The following is an 18,253-nucleotide window of genomic DNA, read 5'->3' as shown; positions in this document are numbered from 1 at the left end:
AATGCATAATGTGTAAAATTAAAGGTTGAGAAATGCATGGTAAGGGGAGTGAGGTTGTGATGACTGAGGGCATGTCACATGTGGTGTGCTCACACAAGGTGCGAAGACAAGGAAGTAAAGTTGTACCGGGTTTTATGACTAGGGCCTTGGAGGTGAGGAGGATAGAGTTTTTTTTATAAAAAGGAATAAAAATAAATTAAATTTGATAAGCAAATTTTCCTTCTAAAACTGTTTTACGGGACTGGCAAGTTTCAAGCTTTTGTATGTTTTACGAATAGAACTCAGATTTGGGTTACTTTTTTGGGGGGAAGGGGGGGTATCTATTCTTGGTGGAGTTTTGGGTATAGAGTTCAGATGCAGGTATATTCTTAGGGGTGGCGTGGTTCCATTCTTTTGGGGGCATAAAATTTTCGTATCTGTCGGAACCAACAGTCATGTTTACAGCTAGAGTGCCCCCCCCCCCCCCCCTATGTTGTTGTGGTGGTCGCAGGGCAAGACATTTAGCTAAAGAATGATAAGAAGCGAACCCCCGAGAGACAAGGGTAGGGTAAAATGCTTTTCGGCTAAATGTTGACACAAATTTTCATACCTATTCTTCGGCGATTTTTCCCTGTTGTATAGACGTTGGGCCTTGACTCGCACTTTCGTCCTCACAATTCAACCTCCGCTCTTCTCAACTTTCACCATACCCTGTGGGCACTCGTTTCGGCTTGTGGTGAAAATTGCTTTAGTATGCCATGATCCTCATTTATCCTAGTTTAGTCCTTTCAAGGTCCTAAGCCGTAGAATTTGGTCCATCACACTCATATTTCTCTTTTTCTAAACGTAAACATTACGAAGAGAGTTCGATTTTACGGCAGTCTCCAATAAAAGCGCTCAATTTTAAAAGGTTTCCCAAACGATATTTTACTTTCGAGCACAGGAACTTATCAATCAAATATTAAACTTGGTATAGAGCAGGATATTTTGCTGTTTTGGTCGATTTTTGCGATGCGACGTCTCGCTAACAAAACAAATTCAAGTTTCAAACTCCGCGCGGCCATTTTGAATATTTGCATAATAAGTAGGTAAATCGATATAACCAAAAATAGTAATGTACGGCACTGGTGCAGCTTTGGTAGTACTGGAATCAAACTATATTGTCCGTTTTGTCGAGAAATGTGACTCCCAAAGACAGGAAGAAGATAAACACTATCCCCTGTGATCATTCCGTGATTTACATGCACTTTGCTTCGATGAACTGTTTGTTTTCTGGCACTTTTAGTAGCTTTTTCAACGGTCGCCATTTTGTATGAAGGAAAAACAGCATATTTACCATTGAAATGGGAAGCCATTTAGTGGTAATGATGGATGTTCAGCGGATAGTTATCCAGCCTTCTATCCACGCTTTGTGCAACGCTATTTTATCCCCCGGATAACTTTTCGCTGGATAGGGATTTTATCCGGCGGTTAGCGCCTATCCGGCGGATAACTTATCCAGTCTTTGTGCAACCGGCCCCAAAATTTTACCGCGGCAAGTGCCTGACTTGCCTCATGCTGGCTACGGCCCTGCCTGCTAGAACGCGGTGGGTCCCTAAATTAAGAGCCTTTAACTTATCCATGATTACTTGAGCAGACACCACACTGCTCTAGTAGTCACCTACTACCAGGGGGTTACACGAGGATACATCTTTTACGAAAACCGTCATATCACCGGCATACGGAGTACACTTTACATGTTTATCCCCGACGCATAGGCCTTTTATAACCTCGTATGATTATTGCTAGAATCTCCAAGGCCAAAATAAAAAGATATGGCGATAAAGCATCGCCTTTACGTACTCCTCTTTTAGGGGTGGACAGCCGATGGAATTTTTTTACAATAAAACTTTGAATATTGCAGTATATTTAATATATCAGTTTATTTGGAATTTTAACAAGGTTAAAGGGCGGATTTAGCTGTAGAACAAAATTCTGACAAAGGCAAATGATTGCTTGGGTGAGCTCGTTCGCAGAAGAAAATGCAGACTGGGAAGCATTTTTAGATTGCTTTCTGGTTCTAGTTTTCGAGTACTCCATTTTGTGTTCAAAACAATATTTTCGTCTCGATCCGAAGCTAGTTCTCGCATTTCCCGCCCTTTAGAAAGGAGGCGTGACTAGAGAGCACATACCTTTGCATCGGGGCACCTTTTATCGCCAAAACAAGTTCAAATAAATGCGAAACGTGGTTCTGGTAGACTCTAAATAACATCTTACAAGGCGTATCTAACCGTAGAAGTTCAAAAGAGCACTCGATAACGCTAGGTCAACCATTCGATCGACCTCGAATTAAACGCAATCGTACGCCACGCTTCCCGTCGAATTTAGTCCTTCAATAGAAAGCTGTACTAGAAACATTACAGTTTCCCCGCGTAGGAACTAATTTTGGTCCTATTGTTTGTAGCTTGTAAGAGATTTCTTGCCGCTTTTTTACGAATTTGAGGTCGTTTTTCTATCCGGATTTCGCCGTCAGATATAAACAATGAATGCGTGACAATACCACAGGAAGCCCATGTAAGCACAGTTTGCTAAAAAACACGTTTTTTTCGTGTACATATAACGTTCATATTTCTTTTTCCAGTTCTATCGCTGATATAATAAACTATAAAATACAAAATATTCGTGTCAAGGTATCTGTTTATTGTGAAACAGAGCCATAATAGAATGTTATGTTGATTCCGGCTGTACACTACTAGCTACTACTTGTACAACTTACTAGAGCACATAAAAGCTCAAACAGCCAATTTGAGACTGTTAAAAAAATATCCACTACACTGTCATGGAACCTAGGGATAGAAGAGGGGGATAAAGTGGGGGCTGTTTATCGCCTCTTCAAAACTCGTGTTTTTAATTGCCACAAAATTTTATTTGATATATTGGAAGTACAATAAGTGCTGTATACCTAGAGTGAAAAGAATTGTGCAATTGTGCAACGTCACATGGAAGAAAAGGCCTCGTTTTCCGGGCTTATTTACGGAGTACGAAAAACAGAAAATAATTGAAAGTCTGTTAAAAATTAAGAAAAATACTAAAACTACCAACGACCTAATCCAAATATGTACAATTATATAATTTCAATCAATCAATCAAGTCGAAAAATACCGAAAAATCGCTAATTATATTCTAAAAATACATTTTCTTCTCTCAAGCCAAAAACATTTATCCGATTCGTTTCAAACTTTCACAGAATACTAAGGTCATCAAGGGCTATCTCCTGGCAAAAGATGGTATTTTTGTTCTGAACAAAATTTTTTTCTTGGTCTGAGACGGTCACTCTTAGAACCTAAACAGAACCGAATCAGAACCCAAACAGAACCTAACAGCAAGGGGGGGGGGGGGGGGGGGTAATTGTTAAAAACGAAAAAAAAAAATTCAAAATTACCTACTTTCTGCATAGAATTACAGAGTAGGGCTGGAAATACATTTAAAAAAAAAATACAGTGATTTTTGCGCTATTTAGCGGATTTAGGCTTTTCTATTTCAATCACCACTAGCGTAAAAATCTAAAAGTCTACACATAAAAGTCTACACACTAAAAGTCTACACATATACACATAGCTTAATACAATTTTAAAAAAAATACGGGGAATCGAATTTGGATTTTGTTCGTATAAATAGCAGCTGGTAGGTATTTTTTTTCTTTCTTTCTTATTTTTATCTATTTTTTGTTTGAACAGATCAGAAACTGGTCCAAAAAATTATGCAGATCTCATAAGGAAAAAATTCCCTTCTTTCGGATAATTTGATTTTATCCCGGTCAATTTGAGTCCAGTTTATATTTAACTCTCCGTAATTGAAGCGCAGTTTAGTTGATGTAGCTAGCGTGACGTCCAAGCGCGTGATCCAAGCGTGACTTCCACTTCACCGTTCACAGCATTCAATTATGTCGGCGCCAAAAAGTACAAAAGTAGACGGTTGTTGTTTGAAAACTTACCAATTACTAAGCGCCAAATCGGTATTGAAACGTTTTAGAAATGCATATTATTGCTATTTCCTTGTGATTGCATAAAAATTTGCAAGCGTCTAAAACCAGACGAAACCAGACAAGGGAATCTAATCATAGACATTAGTCTAGGATCCACACAAATTACAGAAGTTGCTATAAATAATTCAGGAAACCATATTTATATAATGCCTTCTCATCGATTCTAGCTGATTTTACTCGTTAAAAAGGTATTTTTTTTTATCTTTTATTAGGTTCTGATTCGGTTCTGAGGGATTAGGTTCTAGGATCACCGCGGTATTTTTAAAGCGATTTAAAAAATCAATCTTGAACAAATTATTTCTTGTCACTGCAAGTGGGCCATTTTTTTTTATAATTTTTGGACTGGAAGTAAATAAATGTCCAGATGGTGCCAATCACATCTCCTCAAGAAGGAGCAACTCGTTTTATGACATATTGGTCTAGATATGGGATGTCGAAAAACGGACACAACCTAAAATTAAAAAAAAAAAAATAATAATTCGCAGTGCCAGTTTAATATAAAGTACAATTGTCTACACGGAACAATACGAAGTAGCGTATCGATGTAGGTTGTAATGTGCGAAAAGTGTTGCCTTCCTTTATTCTCCAAGGTGGCGTTAATCGCCTTTAGGAAGACGTCCTTGGTCTTATTAATGAAATGAAATCCTCGTCCATTTGCTCATTTGCACTGAACTGTTTTGAATTCACCGTCTTATGTGACAAAAAAGCAGAATCGTTGAAACATTAGGTAAGTAATACTTTATTTCCAGAAATGAAATCGCAGACTAATTCGAATAGTTAAGAAAGATATTGCTTTTTCTGATGAAATGCCACCGGCTAAAAATATTTTTTAATAATTTGTTTATAGACTTATATTTATCTTCTGATTACAAAGATGTGTTTCTTTTTAAAATCGAACGAATATTAAATATTTTATCGATTTTTCCTTATTTTTCTCGGCTTGACCCCGAAAAACACTACAAAAAATATAAATCGCATAATAAGTATCGCTACCTGCCGCGCGAAAAATAAACAGCGCAGAAACACAACAACACCACAGGAGGCAACCAAGGACATATGCCCTCAATATTATTCTAATCTCGGCTTAATCCAATTAAAATAGAGTATTTGACAGATTTTCTCAAATATAGCCTCGCATCCCATCATTTTGCAAGATCATTAAACGACCGACAAATTGAGGCCTCAAAAGTTGCGTCTGGTACATTGCTCTATCAAAAATGGTCATTTTTCCTGAAAAGATTTAAAATCAATTTTTTGGGATAATAAAAAAAAAGGAGCGCTGAGAGCGCCAAGAAAATACAACAATACACAGGTAAATGACCTTTCAACTTGGGCTAACTGTGACACCAACTGCTGAATTGGCAGAAAAAATTGGCTTTTGCTTACGCTCCCTCCTCAAAACAACTTCCGAAGTACGTTTGCAACTTTTCCCCCATATCTCGAAGTTCTTTTCTAAGTACAAAACTAGCGTAAAATCACAAAAAGAAATTACGAGGACAGCGTTATGCTCGATACACCGTACAAATTGGTGAATTTTTTTCATGATTCCATACAAAGCATTAAATGATGATATCTGAACTTGAAGTAAATACAACAAAAAGTCGGACAAAAAGTGAATCCGGAATTCATCTCTAGGTTCCAAAATTTTATTTTATAATAAATGTCGAAAATGCATTTGACGCAAATGCTCACTCATGGTATTAAAGAAAAAAGTACGTTTAATATTCTATATTTTTATTCAAATGAGAATTTGGAAAACAACGAGTGGAAATAGAAATCATTTATGAAAAGAAATAGACTTCTGATTCCCCCCCCCCCCCCCTAATTTTTCAAGTTTCACTTTCTGATTCAAGTGAAAATAGGCAATTAAATGCAAACGCCCACTGATTGATATACGGACTAGATGCTCTCACGGATCTCTAAAAATTACACAAACAAAAAGAGGAACTAAAGGGAACAAAAATTACCAAAAAAATTAGTTAAGTGGTATTTACTTTAAGTTCAGATATCAAGAGTTGAAAAGAGAATCTCGCAAATTAAACCGAACTGTATGCGAAGATATAGCACAAGAGCTTCCGTCACTCCTTCTGGGGGTTGTCTCAGCGAACATCTTTTTCGGACCGTTCTTTCAATAAGGTACGTACTGGCATGTATCCATGTGAAATATTACGAAACACCATTATTTATAACTATCAATTTACGGAGCTTTTAGCAACATCACTACGTCACAACAAATAAAGAGTGGATAAAGGTACGGTAGTACGAGCAGCAAAATCCTACAACTTTTGTGGCAGTATTTGCAAAAAAGTTCAAAGGCTATGTTGCGCGTTTTACTTCCAGCGAACCAACTTTTGTCGCAGCAAAGGATAGACTGGTTCTTGCTGTTAATCCGCCATCTTTTTTCTCCGTGACACTGATGTGTGACTTTCGTTTAACCAATCACAAACGCTAATGGAAGTGCTTGCGTATGCTTGACGTCTTATCGAGACAAGTTGGGTGGATGTAGTAATACGAGCTACATCTCCGAGTTTTCTAGCAAAAAGTAGAACCATCTTCTACTTTCTGCAGCAAACTATTTCAACTTGCAACAAAAAATTGCTGCGACAAAAGCTGGTTCGCGCAACCCGCAACGCAGCCAAGTTGTACGATTTTGCTGCTCGTATTACCAGCGAAATTAGCCGTAGGAAACTTATGTTTAGAAATGCCTGCCTAAACTAGGCGAAATGTAGTGCGCGACATGTCTCCTAAATGTTTCTAGTTCAGCCACTACCGAAAACATGTAGCGCGCGACAAATTTTGTAGAGCGCGACACGAAAATGTTTATCAACTATCTGAGAGGCTTGATTGTTGGTAACTAAACGGTAGTGATCAAGTTCAAAACCTGTGCGATATCTCTGCGACAAAAGTCGCCGAGGTTGCATCACGACGACGGCAACGCGAATTGTAAATTCAATGAGCCAGACGTGAAATGTGCTCGAAATGGATTCTGTCTGATCTGATGCAGTTCAACAGTTTTCCTTCAAACTACAACGTGAGAACTCCAAATTTCACGGTCAAGCGAAGACGGGAACGTGGGACGGGAACGCGGAAAACAAGACTATCCTTGTTTGCTATGTTAGAAATAAGGTTTTAGGCTTGTCTATAATTTTTGGGTACTACAAAAACGAGTGAAGTTTATCAAAACTAGTTTAGAATTGAGCGAAAACATGAGAGCCTTTTGGGTGGTCAAGGGCCTATGGTACTATCTTTTTAGTCCGTTGCTAGGGAAATTTGTTTGTTTTATAAAAGCTTCTGTTTTTTTGTCAAATCTCTTGGAACTTTCAACATAAGTGTTTTAGACATAAATAACACAAGTGATGACGTCAACTGACTCCTCCCATGGTCACGTGACCCAGAACATAGAAACGGGTCGGAGAAGCTACTGTTCAAATCTGCCATAATTTTTTTGAAGAAATATTTTAACATCACTATTTTCTTAAACTTCACGCATCGGATTTGCGAAATTTTGATACCGCGAGAAATGGCGAATATTTATGTTCTTCGAAAACCACATAATTGGTAATAGCTTTTTCAACTCTTCAAAAATCAAAAACCCAATCCCCTAAGGTGTTAGGAATGGTAATATCAATGGTTTGAGTGAAAAAAAAAATCACAATTGTTGTAAAATGTTCAAAATTAACGTGCTTTTCTCGAGCGGAAATGGCCGCCATCTTGTTTTTTCGCCATCTATTTTTATTCTCGAAAAACATATAAAAATGACATTACTTCTACAAAATGTCGGAGCGCTTGCTTACGAGACAAAGGTGCTAACCACTGGGCCACGGAACCAAGGTGGAAGACGCGCGGCGATTTTAGTCTATTTAACCAAATGTAGCGCTTTTCCCTTTCTTAGCAACGAGCAACGAGTACCATAGGCCCTTAAGGTCTCCGTGCCGTCGCCGTCGTAGATGCTTGAATTCCCTATTGGCGATTTGGAGTTGCAGCGCACGCGAGAGAAAAATCGCCAAAATGTGACAAGAATTGTAGAATAAAACGCAAGTGGGCCTTAAAGCGGCTTTTTGGGGTTAAAATTGTTTTAATCACACATTAAACACTCAAAGTTTATTATAAACATTTTTTAAAATGTCCCTCCTATCTTAGAAACTAAATCGTTATCATGGAGATCAAGGTCAATGTTCATCAATAGTGATATATCTGATACTTCACGATGTATCTTCTGTAATTATTCATTTTTCTTGAGTTTTCAACGCTTTCAAATTGATAGACATGTTCGATATTACAAATTTTATCAAAAAGGTAAATTAGTCATCTTTGTCAAGTTATGATGCATGGCTTTACTATGAGGATTTACTCGAAGCCCTGGGCTGCCAGAAAGCCATATCTAACAACAAAAATTACCCCCTCCCCCCTTTGTCACTGAGCCAAACCCCCCCTTTAGCAAAAGCTAGATCCGCCCCTGTACTTAAGTTCTAGAATTTCCAAATCACGATCATGCACCGTGGAGTGATTTTCTTGTTAATTCGGCAATCTCAAAAACAGTCAAAATCATGCGAAGGTTTACTAAATGACATTTGATCTTTCAGATAAATATCATATTGTTGTTTGAACGGCTCACATCAAGCGCATCAAGCGCAGTGTCTATTGTCATTTTGTATAGAGTTTGATAAAAGTGAAATCTTTAAATGTCGGGCACCATCGTGACCGGACAAGGCGTCCGTTATCAGTGTCTATTGTCATTTTGTATAGAGTTTGATAAGAGTGAAACCTCTAAATGTCCGGCACCCTCGGGACCGGACATGGCGTCCGTTATCAGTGCCTATTGTCAATTTTGTATAGAGTTTGATAAATAAGAGTGAAATCTCTTAATGTCCGGCACCCTCGGGACCGGACAAGGCGTCCGTTATCAGTGTCTATTGTCATTTTGTATAGAGTTTGATAAGAGTGAAACCTCTAAATGTCCGGCACCCTCGGGACTGGACACGGCGTCCGTTATCAGAGTCTATTGTCATTTTGTATAGAGTTTGATAAATAAGAGTGAAATCTCTAAATGTCCGGCACCCTCGGGACCGGACAAGGCGTCCGTTATCAGTGTCTATTGTCATTTTGTATAGAGTTTGATAAGAGTGAAACCTCTAAATGTCCGGCACCCTCGGGACCGGACAAGGCGTCCGTTATCAGTGTCTATTGTCATTTTGTATAGAGTTTGATAAGAGTGAAACCTCTAAATGTCCGGCACCCTCGGTACTCAGGTACTCTGGCAATGTTTTCACCTTGACGTTGTTTTTTTCAATCTGACATTGTTTAATTTCACAGTTTGTCTCGTTTTTTTTTTTCACTATGACATTGTTTTTTCACTATCATTATTGTTTTTTTCACTCTAGCATCGTTTTTTCACTCCGAAAATAAAAGACACACAAAAACGACTTTTGTTTACGTTTGCAAAATCACTTTACTTTTTAGTTTTCTTTAGAATTATTTCTAATAGCTGTTGCACCATTAATTTCACATTATTTCCCGTGTTTACCTAAGAGCAGTAGCACCAATCACCCGCGGATGAATCCTCCATGCACTACAAAACAGTACCCAAACGGAAATCTTCATTTGGATCCCTACAGTTTAATCATGCAAATTAAAGGTTTAGCATTTAGATGGTCACTTTACTCTCATTGTTAATCTGATGTTTTTCAATGAGGTTTTCAATACTGCCAACAGTTTGCCAAAATTCACCACAGTAATAACAAACGAATCCGCTGTTCCCTCGTGTGATGAAATTGCGACAACAGCGCCTCATTATTATACAACCGTTTATGAGAATCGCAGGTCTGGCAATAAGACGGGAAGTTATTGTTTCCTCTCTTTTATCTTGTTCTATTAATCCCTCTTTGTCTAAATGTCTGGTTCTTATAATAGCGCCTCTTCCATTGCTGATTCGGGTCGTTTTGTCTGGGACGCGGATCGGATCCACCGAATGCTTCTCTTCTCAGGGGACAAGGTCCCTTCTGATTCCATATTTTTTTCGTCTCCTGTTTTGATTTTCCCACAGCCAAAGATAGCAAAAAAGCTCTTGAATACTTGCGCGAACTCCTTATTAAGGGTACCATATAGGATCGGATTCAACGCGCAATTTGCCATCGGGAAAACATTAGCGAGCCTGAACACATACATTTTGTAACTAAGCACATTCAGATTACCGTATTTTAACCAGAAATAGATAACATGTTGCGGGAGCATGCAGATAGAGTAGAGTAACACCAGCCCTATAAGCATCTTAGCTATCTTCGTGCTTTGCTTCAGGCGCTGTCGCACCGCAGTCGTTACAATTTGAGAGCGCTTTCTCGCGGAAGAAAAAAAAGAGTTTTGGCGAATCTTCATAGCAGTAACTCGAGAAAGCGCTGCGATTACTGCTAGAGGGATGACATACTGAACTACAAAGATTGCTATCCAGTACATTTCCTCGTAGCGCGTGCCCCTGGGCCATAGCTCGGAACAGTAGAGTTTACCGCTAGGATCTGGTCGATCCGTGCCGGCGACAAATAGCAGCGGAATACTAGTGATGAACGAGAGAAACCAGATGATAGCGATGATAATCTTCACGTTCATCAAGGTAAGTCTGGGCCGCAAGGGATGGGCGATCGCCCTGTACCGATCCGTGGAGATGGCCAGGAGAATTCCAATAGACGCGGATAGGCACAGAGGAATAATAATGTAAGCCACTTGGCACATGAAGTTGCCAAAGGGCCAGTTGTGGTCGTTCTCGAATGCCGCCATCTGAGTAGGCACGTAAATGACAATGACAATAAGGTCGGCGATGCAGAGGTTTAGCGTGAAGATATTATTGCTGGTTCGGAGCCTCTTGCGCAGAATGATCGCGATACCTACTACGAGATTTCCCACTATTCCTATGAAGAACACGGCAATGTATATGAGTCGAAGACTCCAGCGAAGTCCCACGGGCTCAAGGTCATGCTGTGAACCACTGTAATTCATCGAGAGATTGTAAAGACCCATTGAAGCAAATGCGAAATCTGTGAGGGCGACCTCTATTTTGCACCGACTTGACGATTCCACTCAACAAGTCCCAGTGATAACAACAGGCAGCTTCGTTATAATCCTAAGCTTCCTTTTGCTTGATACTCTAACAAAGCCGCTTGGTCTCTTAAGGCTCACGCCGCAGTTTTATTGGTAGACCTCAGGTTGGTCTTTCCGCCGCACTTGGTAAAACCGTAGCCGCTACTGTTCTCGGACGTTGCCGCCTTCTCATTTTCTCCACATAAATAAATCGCTATTCGCCACTCGTTATGCGTTTTTAATTGCCTTCATGTCAGTTCCGAGTCCAGCCCATATGACAAGCGTGATCTATTTTCACATAATGTACACAACAATCCACCAGCCATTCGACGTTTGAGATTTAACGAGCGCGGATGTAGAAATTCATTAACAACTTGAGGCCAAGTAAATAATCACAACTATCCTTTGGTTTCCATAAAAGCTAATGAGGCCCTTGGCGCTCTTCCAAGACTCTCGAGGGGCTTAAACAGCAATAAAGTCAGCAAAATCAGGAGGCGGGAAAGGCGAAATTGGCTCGTTATCAAGAGATCTGATCTGAATACTGCGCAAAAATGTAGACCAGATTTATTTGACTGTGGTGGGCTCAGCATGGGAGAAAGTTGTGATTTTGAAATTCATTATTACGTTGTGTTTTGCATTTGCGCGTTTTACGCTGTTGTTTCGTTCCATTGTGATTACACAGAGTGGGTGGAAGGGCTTTGATAGGTGGGGGGAGTAAATTATAGTGTTTTTTGATTTAAGGATAGAAAAAGTCATTCTTTTAATCGAAAAAGGAAAAGCGTAATGCTGTTATCTGTCAGAAGTTTATAATTGGTATTTATGAAACGAACAAAGCGTGATGAAACTGCGAGATCTTAAATGCATTGTCAGAGGAGACAACAAACTGAACCCCTACGAGAGAGAGTGTAATAACTTTCTCAACCCTTACAATAAAATTCTATATAGGCAAACTTGATTAATCGTGTTTAAGACCTTATATCCAGCCGGGTATTTCTAGTCAGCGATATCAGACAATTGTTTTGTTCCATTTAGGGAAAGGTACAGAATAATTAAAAAGCATTTCTTACCTCTTCGACTTTGGATTGAATCGAAGGCGACTATAATTAACGATAACACGAGAAACCGAGAACCCACCAACAATCATGCCAAGTTCCATCTGCATTAAACCACCCGATTACTGCGATAGCGCAATCACAAAAATGCACCACTAATATCGAGGTCAGAAAAATCATAAAGAACCTTGATTTATACATATTAGATGTACATTATTTTATACAAGAACGTCTAATTTTCAATTGAAGCTGGGCCGTTTTCTTATTTTTGGAGAAGTTGGCTGAAAATGTTCTTAAGGACGTTCTTAAATTTCAGTGTATATAAAAATATAACACACAATGAATTATTAGGAGGAAAATTGCACAATGATCAATGGCAATAATATGTAAGGTGAGCACAATTTAATTCTGCATTTTAGAACGCATCAGACTAACAAAACAATCTTTTCTCTGATATTCTGAGCCTTGGCATGTTCTTAATATGATCTTAAAATCTGGTGAAATATCTAGCTGGATGTTGGGTGTTACACAAAAATAAACGTGGCATTAAAACGTGTGTTTCGTTGCTTGGGAACTGCCGTATATAATAGACGCGTGAGGTTGTTCTACGCTTTGTGGTATTGTATTCATGGACAATCTTATCAATTACACATATCAAGACGGATTTAGTTTACTTACACACATAAATAGTTTAAAAGCAGTTTCGCCAATTCAGTAATCTTATTTCTTCAAGATTATCTTGTGATTTCGAAGATTCGCGCAAAATAATTTTCAACGATGATCGAGTAAGCCGCAAATAGCCTAGTGCTTCTGTTAGTGCTCACTGTCCAGTACTTATCGGTAGTCAAGTGTCCAATATAAGCAGGCATTCCCCTCACCAATATTATTTAATATCAACATAACAACTTGTTAAAATGGCTAATTTTTCATGGGCAAAGCTACGTGTCGCTACCCTATATTCGTTTTTAACGACAGGCGGATAAAAAAAAAATAAATAAAAGTTTATGTGATATTCAAAGCTTGCTAAAATAATGGCTTAGCCGTCAGCTCTAGTTTTTTATAGGCAAAGCTACGAGTCGAGACTCTATGACCATTTTTAATACCAGGCGGAAGAAAAAAACCATAAAATTTTATGTGATATTCATGCTAGCTTATCGTCCACTCCACTAAACCGTGGTCATTGGTAGCCCTTAAAAGTGCCGTCTACACCGGCAACATTTACTTGACAAGTTTTTATTGTGATGCGCCGGCAATGCCTTTGGACAGCGGACATACAAAACATAACAAAGCAAAATATCTAGCTGGCGTTTTTTTAAAAAAAAATGTTCTTAATTAAAATAAAGAGTGTACAGTATATAAAGAGAAGGTTGTATTAATAAACTTTTATATTCAGGGGAAAGGTATAAATTGGGTGTTCCACAAAAATAAACGTGGCATTAAAACGTGTGTTTCGTTGCTTGGGAACTTCCGTATATAATAGATGCGTGAGGTTGTTTTACGCTTTGCCGTCTAGTATTCATGGACAATCTTATCAATTACACATATCAAGACGGATTTCGTTGACATACACACATAAATAGTTTAAAAGCAGTTTCGCCAATTCAGTAATCTTATTTCTTCAAGATTATCTTGTGATTTCGACGATTCGCGCAAAATAATTTTTAACAATGATCGAGTTAGCCGCAAAAAGCCTAGTGCTTCTGTTAGTGCTCACTGTCCAGTACTTATCTCTAGTCAAGTGTCCAATATAAGCAGGCATTCCCCTCACCAATATTATTTAATATCAACATAACAACTTGTTAAAATGGCTAATTTGTCATGGGCAAAGCTACGTGTCGCGACCCTATATTCGTTTTTAACGACAGGCGGATACAAAAAAAATAAATAAAAGTTTATGTGATATTCAAAGCTTGCTAAAATAATGGCTTAGCCGTCAGCTCTAGTTTTTTTATAGGCAAAGCTACGAGTCGAGATTCTATGACCATTTTTAATACCAAGCGGAAGAAAAAAACCATAAAAGTTTATGTGATATTCATGCTAGCTTATCGTCCACTCCACTAAACCGTGGTCATTGGTAGCCCTTAAAAGGGCCGTCTACACCGGCAACATTTACTTGACAAGTTTTTATTGTGATGCGCCGGTAATGCCTTTGGACAGCGGCCATACAAAACATAACAAAGCAAAATGGCGTGTCTGACAAAAAGGTAAACCGTGGCAGCTTTTTGAAAGTGCACGAGTCAAGTAAACGGGGCCTAGGAACTACTTTCAGCGGAAAAAAACTTGCAAAATAAAACTCGATGAGCGTTTTAGGGCGTGGACTTTGTCTTTACGCCAAAACTGTTCCCAATCTTCAGTTCTGACCACCGAGTTATGACGCACGTCTCGCTCAAGGTATAATTTGGTTGATCTTACGTCACTTTTCCCCAGCCCTCTTGCCTCAAGGGCAACCACAGGAGTTCCAAACAGAAATTAAGCTACAGTAATACAGTACTTAGTACTGTACTAAGCTACAGTAATTTGATGCTAAACGACAAAACCAAATTCCGCGCTGACTTCTTTTCGGGGAGGGCGCCAAAACGAATAAATGCATTATATACTTCACCGATAAGTACTATACTCTATTTACAATGCGACGAGCGCTAGCATGACTCTTTAACACATTTGGGAAGTAAACCAAGTAAAAATAACTAAAATGCGAGTAATGTACTATCTGATTGACATGCGCTACACTAGCCAACCAAAAGATGTTAATATGATGCTAATAGGCCATTCCAGCTATAAGCATGCGCGCGTATAGCGGTGGTTTTAGACGCCGTATTAATATAATTTAGGTATATAATTTAGTTCTTGCGGGTTAGCGATAAGCGCCTGCGCTATCACAATGACAGCGGTACATGGCTCGTTTCGCGGGTTGAAACATCTTGTAGCCATCAATATAGTGTCCTAGATACTGTCCCTAACCACCTAATCCATACCCTTACCATATTGATGGCTACATGAAGTATTATGCTTTATCGAAACAAAAGCAGGCATGCAAATTGGCAAAAACGAAGTTAGTGTTCTGTGTGCTTGAATATAAAATTGCGAGCTTATCGAGACGTGGGTTTCTTGTACGTCGCCATTTGACTTCGAAAAAAGAGGAGAGGATACAATGTTCAATGATGCTGTAAAGTGCACAGGCGAAAAGTACATCATTTGTTTTATATGTCGTTCATTGACCGTTCTTTTCATGAATGGGCAGCTTAATCAGCATTTGAATGTCATAACTACATTATGCATTTGGAACGGCACAAAATGAATAAAAGGAGGGCGTCTGAATCCAACACGGTCCACAGGCGTTGGGCACGGGGGAGTAAGGCGTGTGTAGAATGGTCCGGTCTAATTTGATTTAGGCTAAGTTCAAACGTCGTATTATCCATGAGCCGTACTCAATGCAAATGCATACAAATGAATCAAGTTAATTGTTTTATCTCCATTTGCAAGGATTTGCATTGAATACGGCTGGAACATACGACGTTTGAACTTAGCCTTAGACGTCGTTCTTTTCATGTACCTACACCGTTTATTTGGAACGGCAGATGAAAAGAACGGCGTTTAAACTAGGCCTAAGACGCGCGTAAAATAATAATATAATTTTATATTTGCAAAAAAATGATTTTTTTTTTAAATTTTATATTTAGAAAAAATGATTTTTTTTTTAAATTGCTTGTACTTATAAACAAAAATCTTAAAAAAAAAAGAAAGATTTGCGCCAGGAAAGGGCAGTGCATTTTCCGGCGTATTCTTCTATAAATCCTATCCCATATGCACGAAACGGGTCCCTCGTGTTGTTTCGTGAAAAACGCTACAAACGCGCGCGAACATTTGTCACTATCACTATCACTTACTCCATTTTACGCGCGAATTTATTTTCATTGTTCATTTCCGTACAATGTAAATTTAGCGCGAAAAGGGCGAATATGAATGCGTCGCGAAAATATCCTCATTTACATTAGAGTAGCTAGTTCTCGACGCAATCACATAATTGTCGTGATATTCTTATTATCATCAAAAATAGAAAGAACATAATTGCCAATTCCAGACGTTTGTCTGATGTTTTGACAACAAGTTTAAGCTGTATCGGGTCGGCATTCCCTCTAGTTAACGCCAGACCTTACAATTGTCAAAAAGCAAACAGCGGCCAAAATACATGCATCGATCGTAGAGGCTTGTTTACTTCAAACAATTACATCTATCTCTTCAAATACCTATGGAGGTTTCACCCTTCGGCGTCCGTATTCAATTATCCTGCTGTGTAATGAATTGATTCTAATTATCCGAACTGGGCATCTGCTAACAGAGTCTCAACCAAATTATTTGGGCTTCACGGGTTTACCAGCAGCCGCGCGCACGGTTTTGTTCGTACCGATTTGGCGAGGGGGATTTTTTTTGTAGGTAAGTGATAATTGTTAGGGTCTCTTAGATAACTGGTCTTATTCTCTTTCCGCGAGAACCTTTCTGTAGATAAACTAGTACTAATTGCTTGACTGTTGACAGAACAGGGACCACGGCAAAACTTTCTACCAAAAAAAATGTTCTGTTATCATACTAAAAAGAGGATATTTTATGCTTGCCCTTAGGCTATGCAGTAGTTCCCACATATAAGAACCAGTAAATTTAAAACCTGTTAGGCCATAATTCGGTATCTTATACACCTTTATATTTAAACCTTACAGTAAATGTATAAGAAATTGTCATAAAATGTTTAGGCTAACTTTGTAAAAGGCAGGTTCTTTTATGTGGGGAATTACTGTAACACCGACATCGGAACCTTACAGTAGCAAAATTTAATACGCTAAACACAAATCTCATTACTTTTTTATAAAACGTACTCGGATTATGCCACCCGTTCAAATTGAAAACATTTCGGAAATATCAACCCAATTTCAAAAACAGTCGCTCGTATAGCATAGCGTTATTTCTGGGATATATTTCACCGGATATCGCTAAAGCCCGTGGTGTTCAAATTTTTGCCAATTCAAGAGAACATTGGCATACTTGATAAAAACACACATCAAGGCCATAATGACGCGACATAACACAAACATTAACCGATAAAAGTGGCACACCGAGTTTCTCAGCTGGTATTACAAGCTCGCTTTGCTCCCGTGGGGATGACTCCGTGGGGTGGCTTAAATGACATTGGCGCGGTCGCCTTTGTGTGCTCCACTTGAAGAGTTCAGATCCTTACGATTTGTGAAATTACTTGACTACTTTATCATATATATTTATAATCTCTATTATGTTTTCTATTACTGTTGGATTTAGCAAATGCGGGTCTCCTCTAGAATAAAGGGGAAAATAAAAAGGAATTACTGTTAAACGATCGGAAAGTAAATACTATATACCAGTTTAAAATTCATGTCAAGTTCAAATAAAGTAACAATTTGTTTGCACAGTAATCATAGGGAATGAAACACAAGAATGGGGCAAATGGGTGGGGGAGGGTTGACGACTGAGGCAAAACAAACAAATATCTGATAAAACGACAGCATATTGGTTGGGAAATATGAACGCTCAAAAATCGCACAATTGGGACAAGTTTATAGTAAATTCATCAACACTTTTTTTGTTGTAACAATTTAACTTACTGTATCACTCTTTTGTATTATCTATTTTTAGTTGGGTGTTGTCAACAAGAGATTCAAGCTACAAAACGATTGGATTCAATTTATTTTGTGTGTGTAAGATTTATTTTTGGGACTTTGCTATCCGATGGTAACAGAGGCTCGGTTACTGCTTTGAGGGAGAAAATGGAGAATACTTTGAAAAAATGTAATAACAAAAAGGTTAAGTCACCCCCAATGCCATAGCAACACATTTCCGTCTTTTTGCATCTGCTTTTTTTTTACATCAAAAAAGTCCCTTTTAAATAAAAAGTACGATACCTAGGAAATCAAACTGTAAACAGGTCAAATTAGTAGTAAGATTCATTTTAAAATAAGTATAATAATTTCGCCGATAACTGATTTTAGATCTTCTTTTACTTCAAAAATCGATTGTAGTGTGTCTTGACGATAAAGACTGTAAAAGACTAGTACTTAGCGTGCAAACTATTTCAAGCAAGGGACCGATGCCTTTATTAGGCCTT

The 18,253-nt window shown here is 38.5% G+C and overlaps 2 protein-coding genes across 4 annotated transcripts in view; both read right to left on the bottom strand.

The window, feature by feature from the left end:
* Positions 1 to 18,253, bottom strand: part of LOC116620108 (Fanconi anemia group C protein homolog) — a 54,974-nt gene that overhangs the window by 21,744 nt on the left and 14,977 nt on the right. The gene's annotated exons all lie outside the window — the stretch shown is intronic.
* On the bottom strand, positions 8,059 to 14,151 carry LOC5515945 (galanin receptor 2a). Its single transcript, XM_032385677.2, has one exon. The coding sequence runs from the start codon at positions 11,009 to 11,011 to the stop codon at positions 9,905 to 9,907; it is 1,107 nt and encodes a 368-aa protein (XP_032241568.1). The 5' UTR covers positions 11,012 to 14,151; the 3' UTR covers positions 8,059 to 9,904.

This window comes from Nematostella vectensis, chromosome 1, assembly GCF_932526225.1.
Source record: "Nematostella vectensis chromosome 1, jaNemVect1.1, whole genome shotgun sequence".
In the NCBI taxonomy this organism is placed as follows: domain Eukaryota; kingdom Metazoa; phylum Cnidaria; class Anthozoa; order Actiniaria; family Edwardsiidae; genus Nematostella; species Nematostella vectensis.
This window is presented reverse-complemented; position numbering and strand designations above follow the sequence as displayed.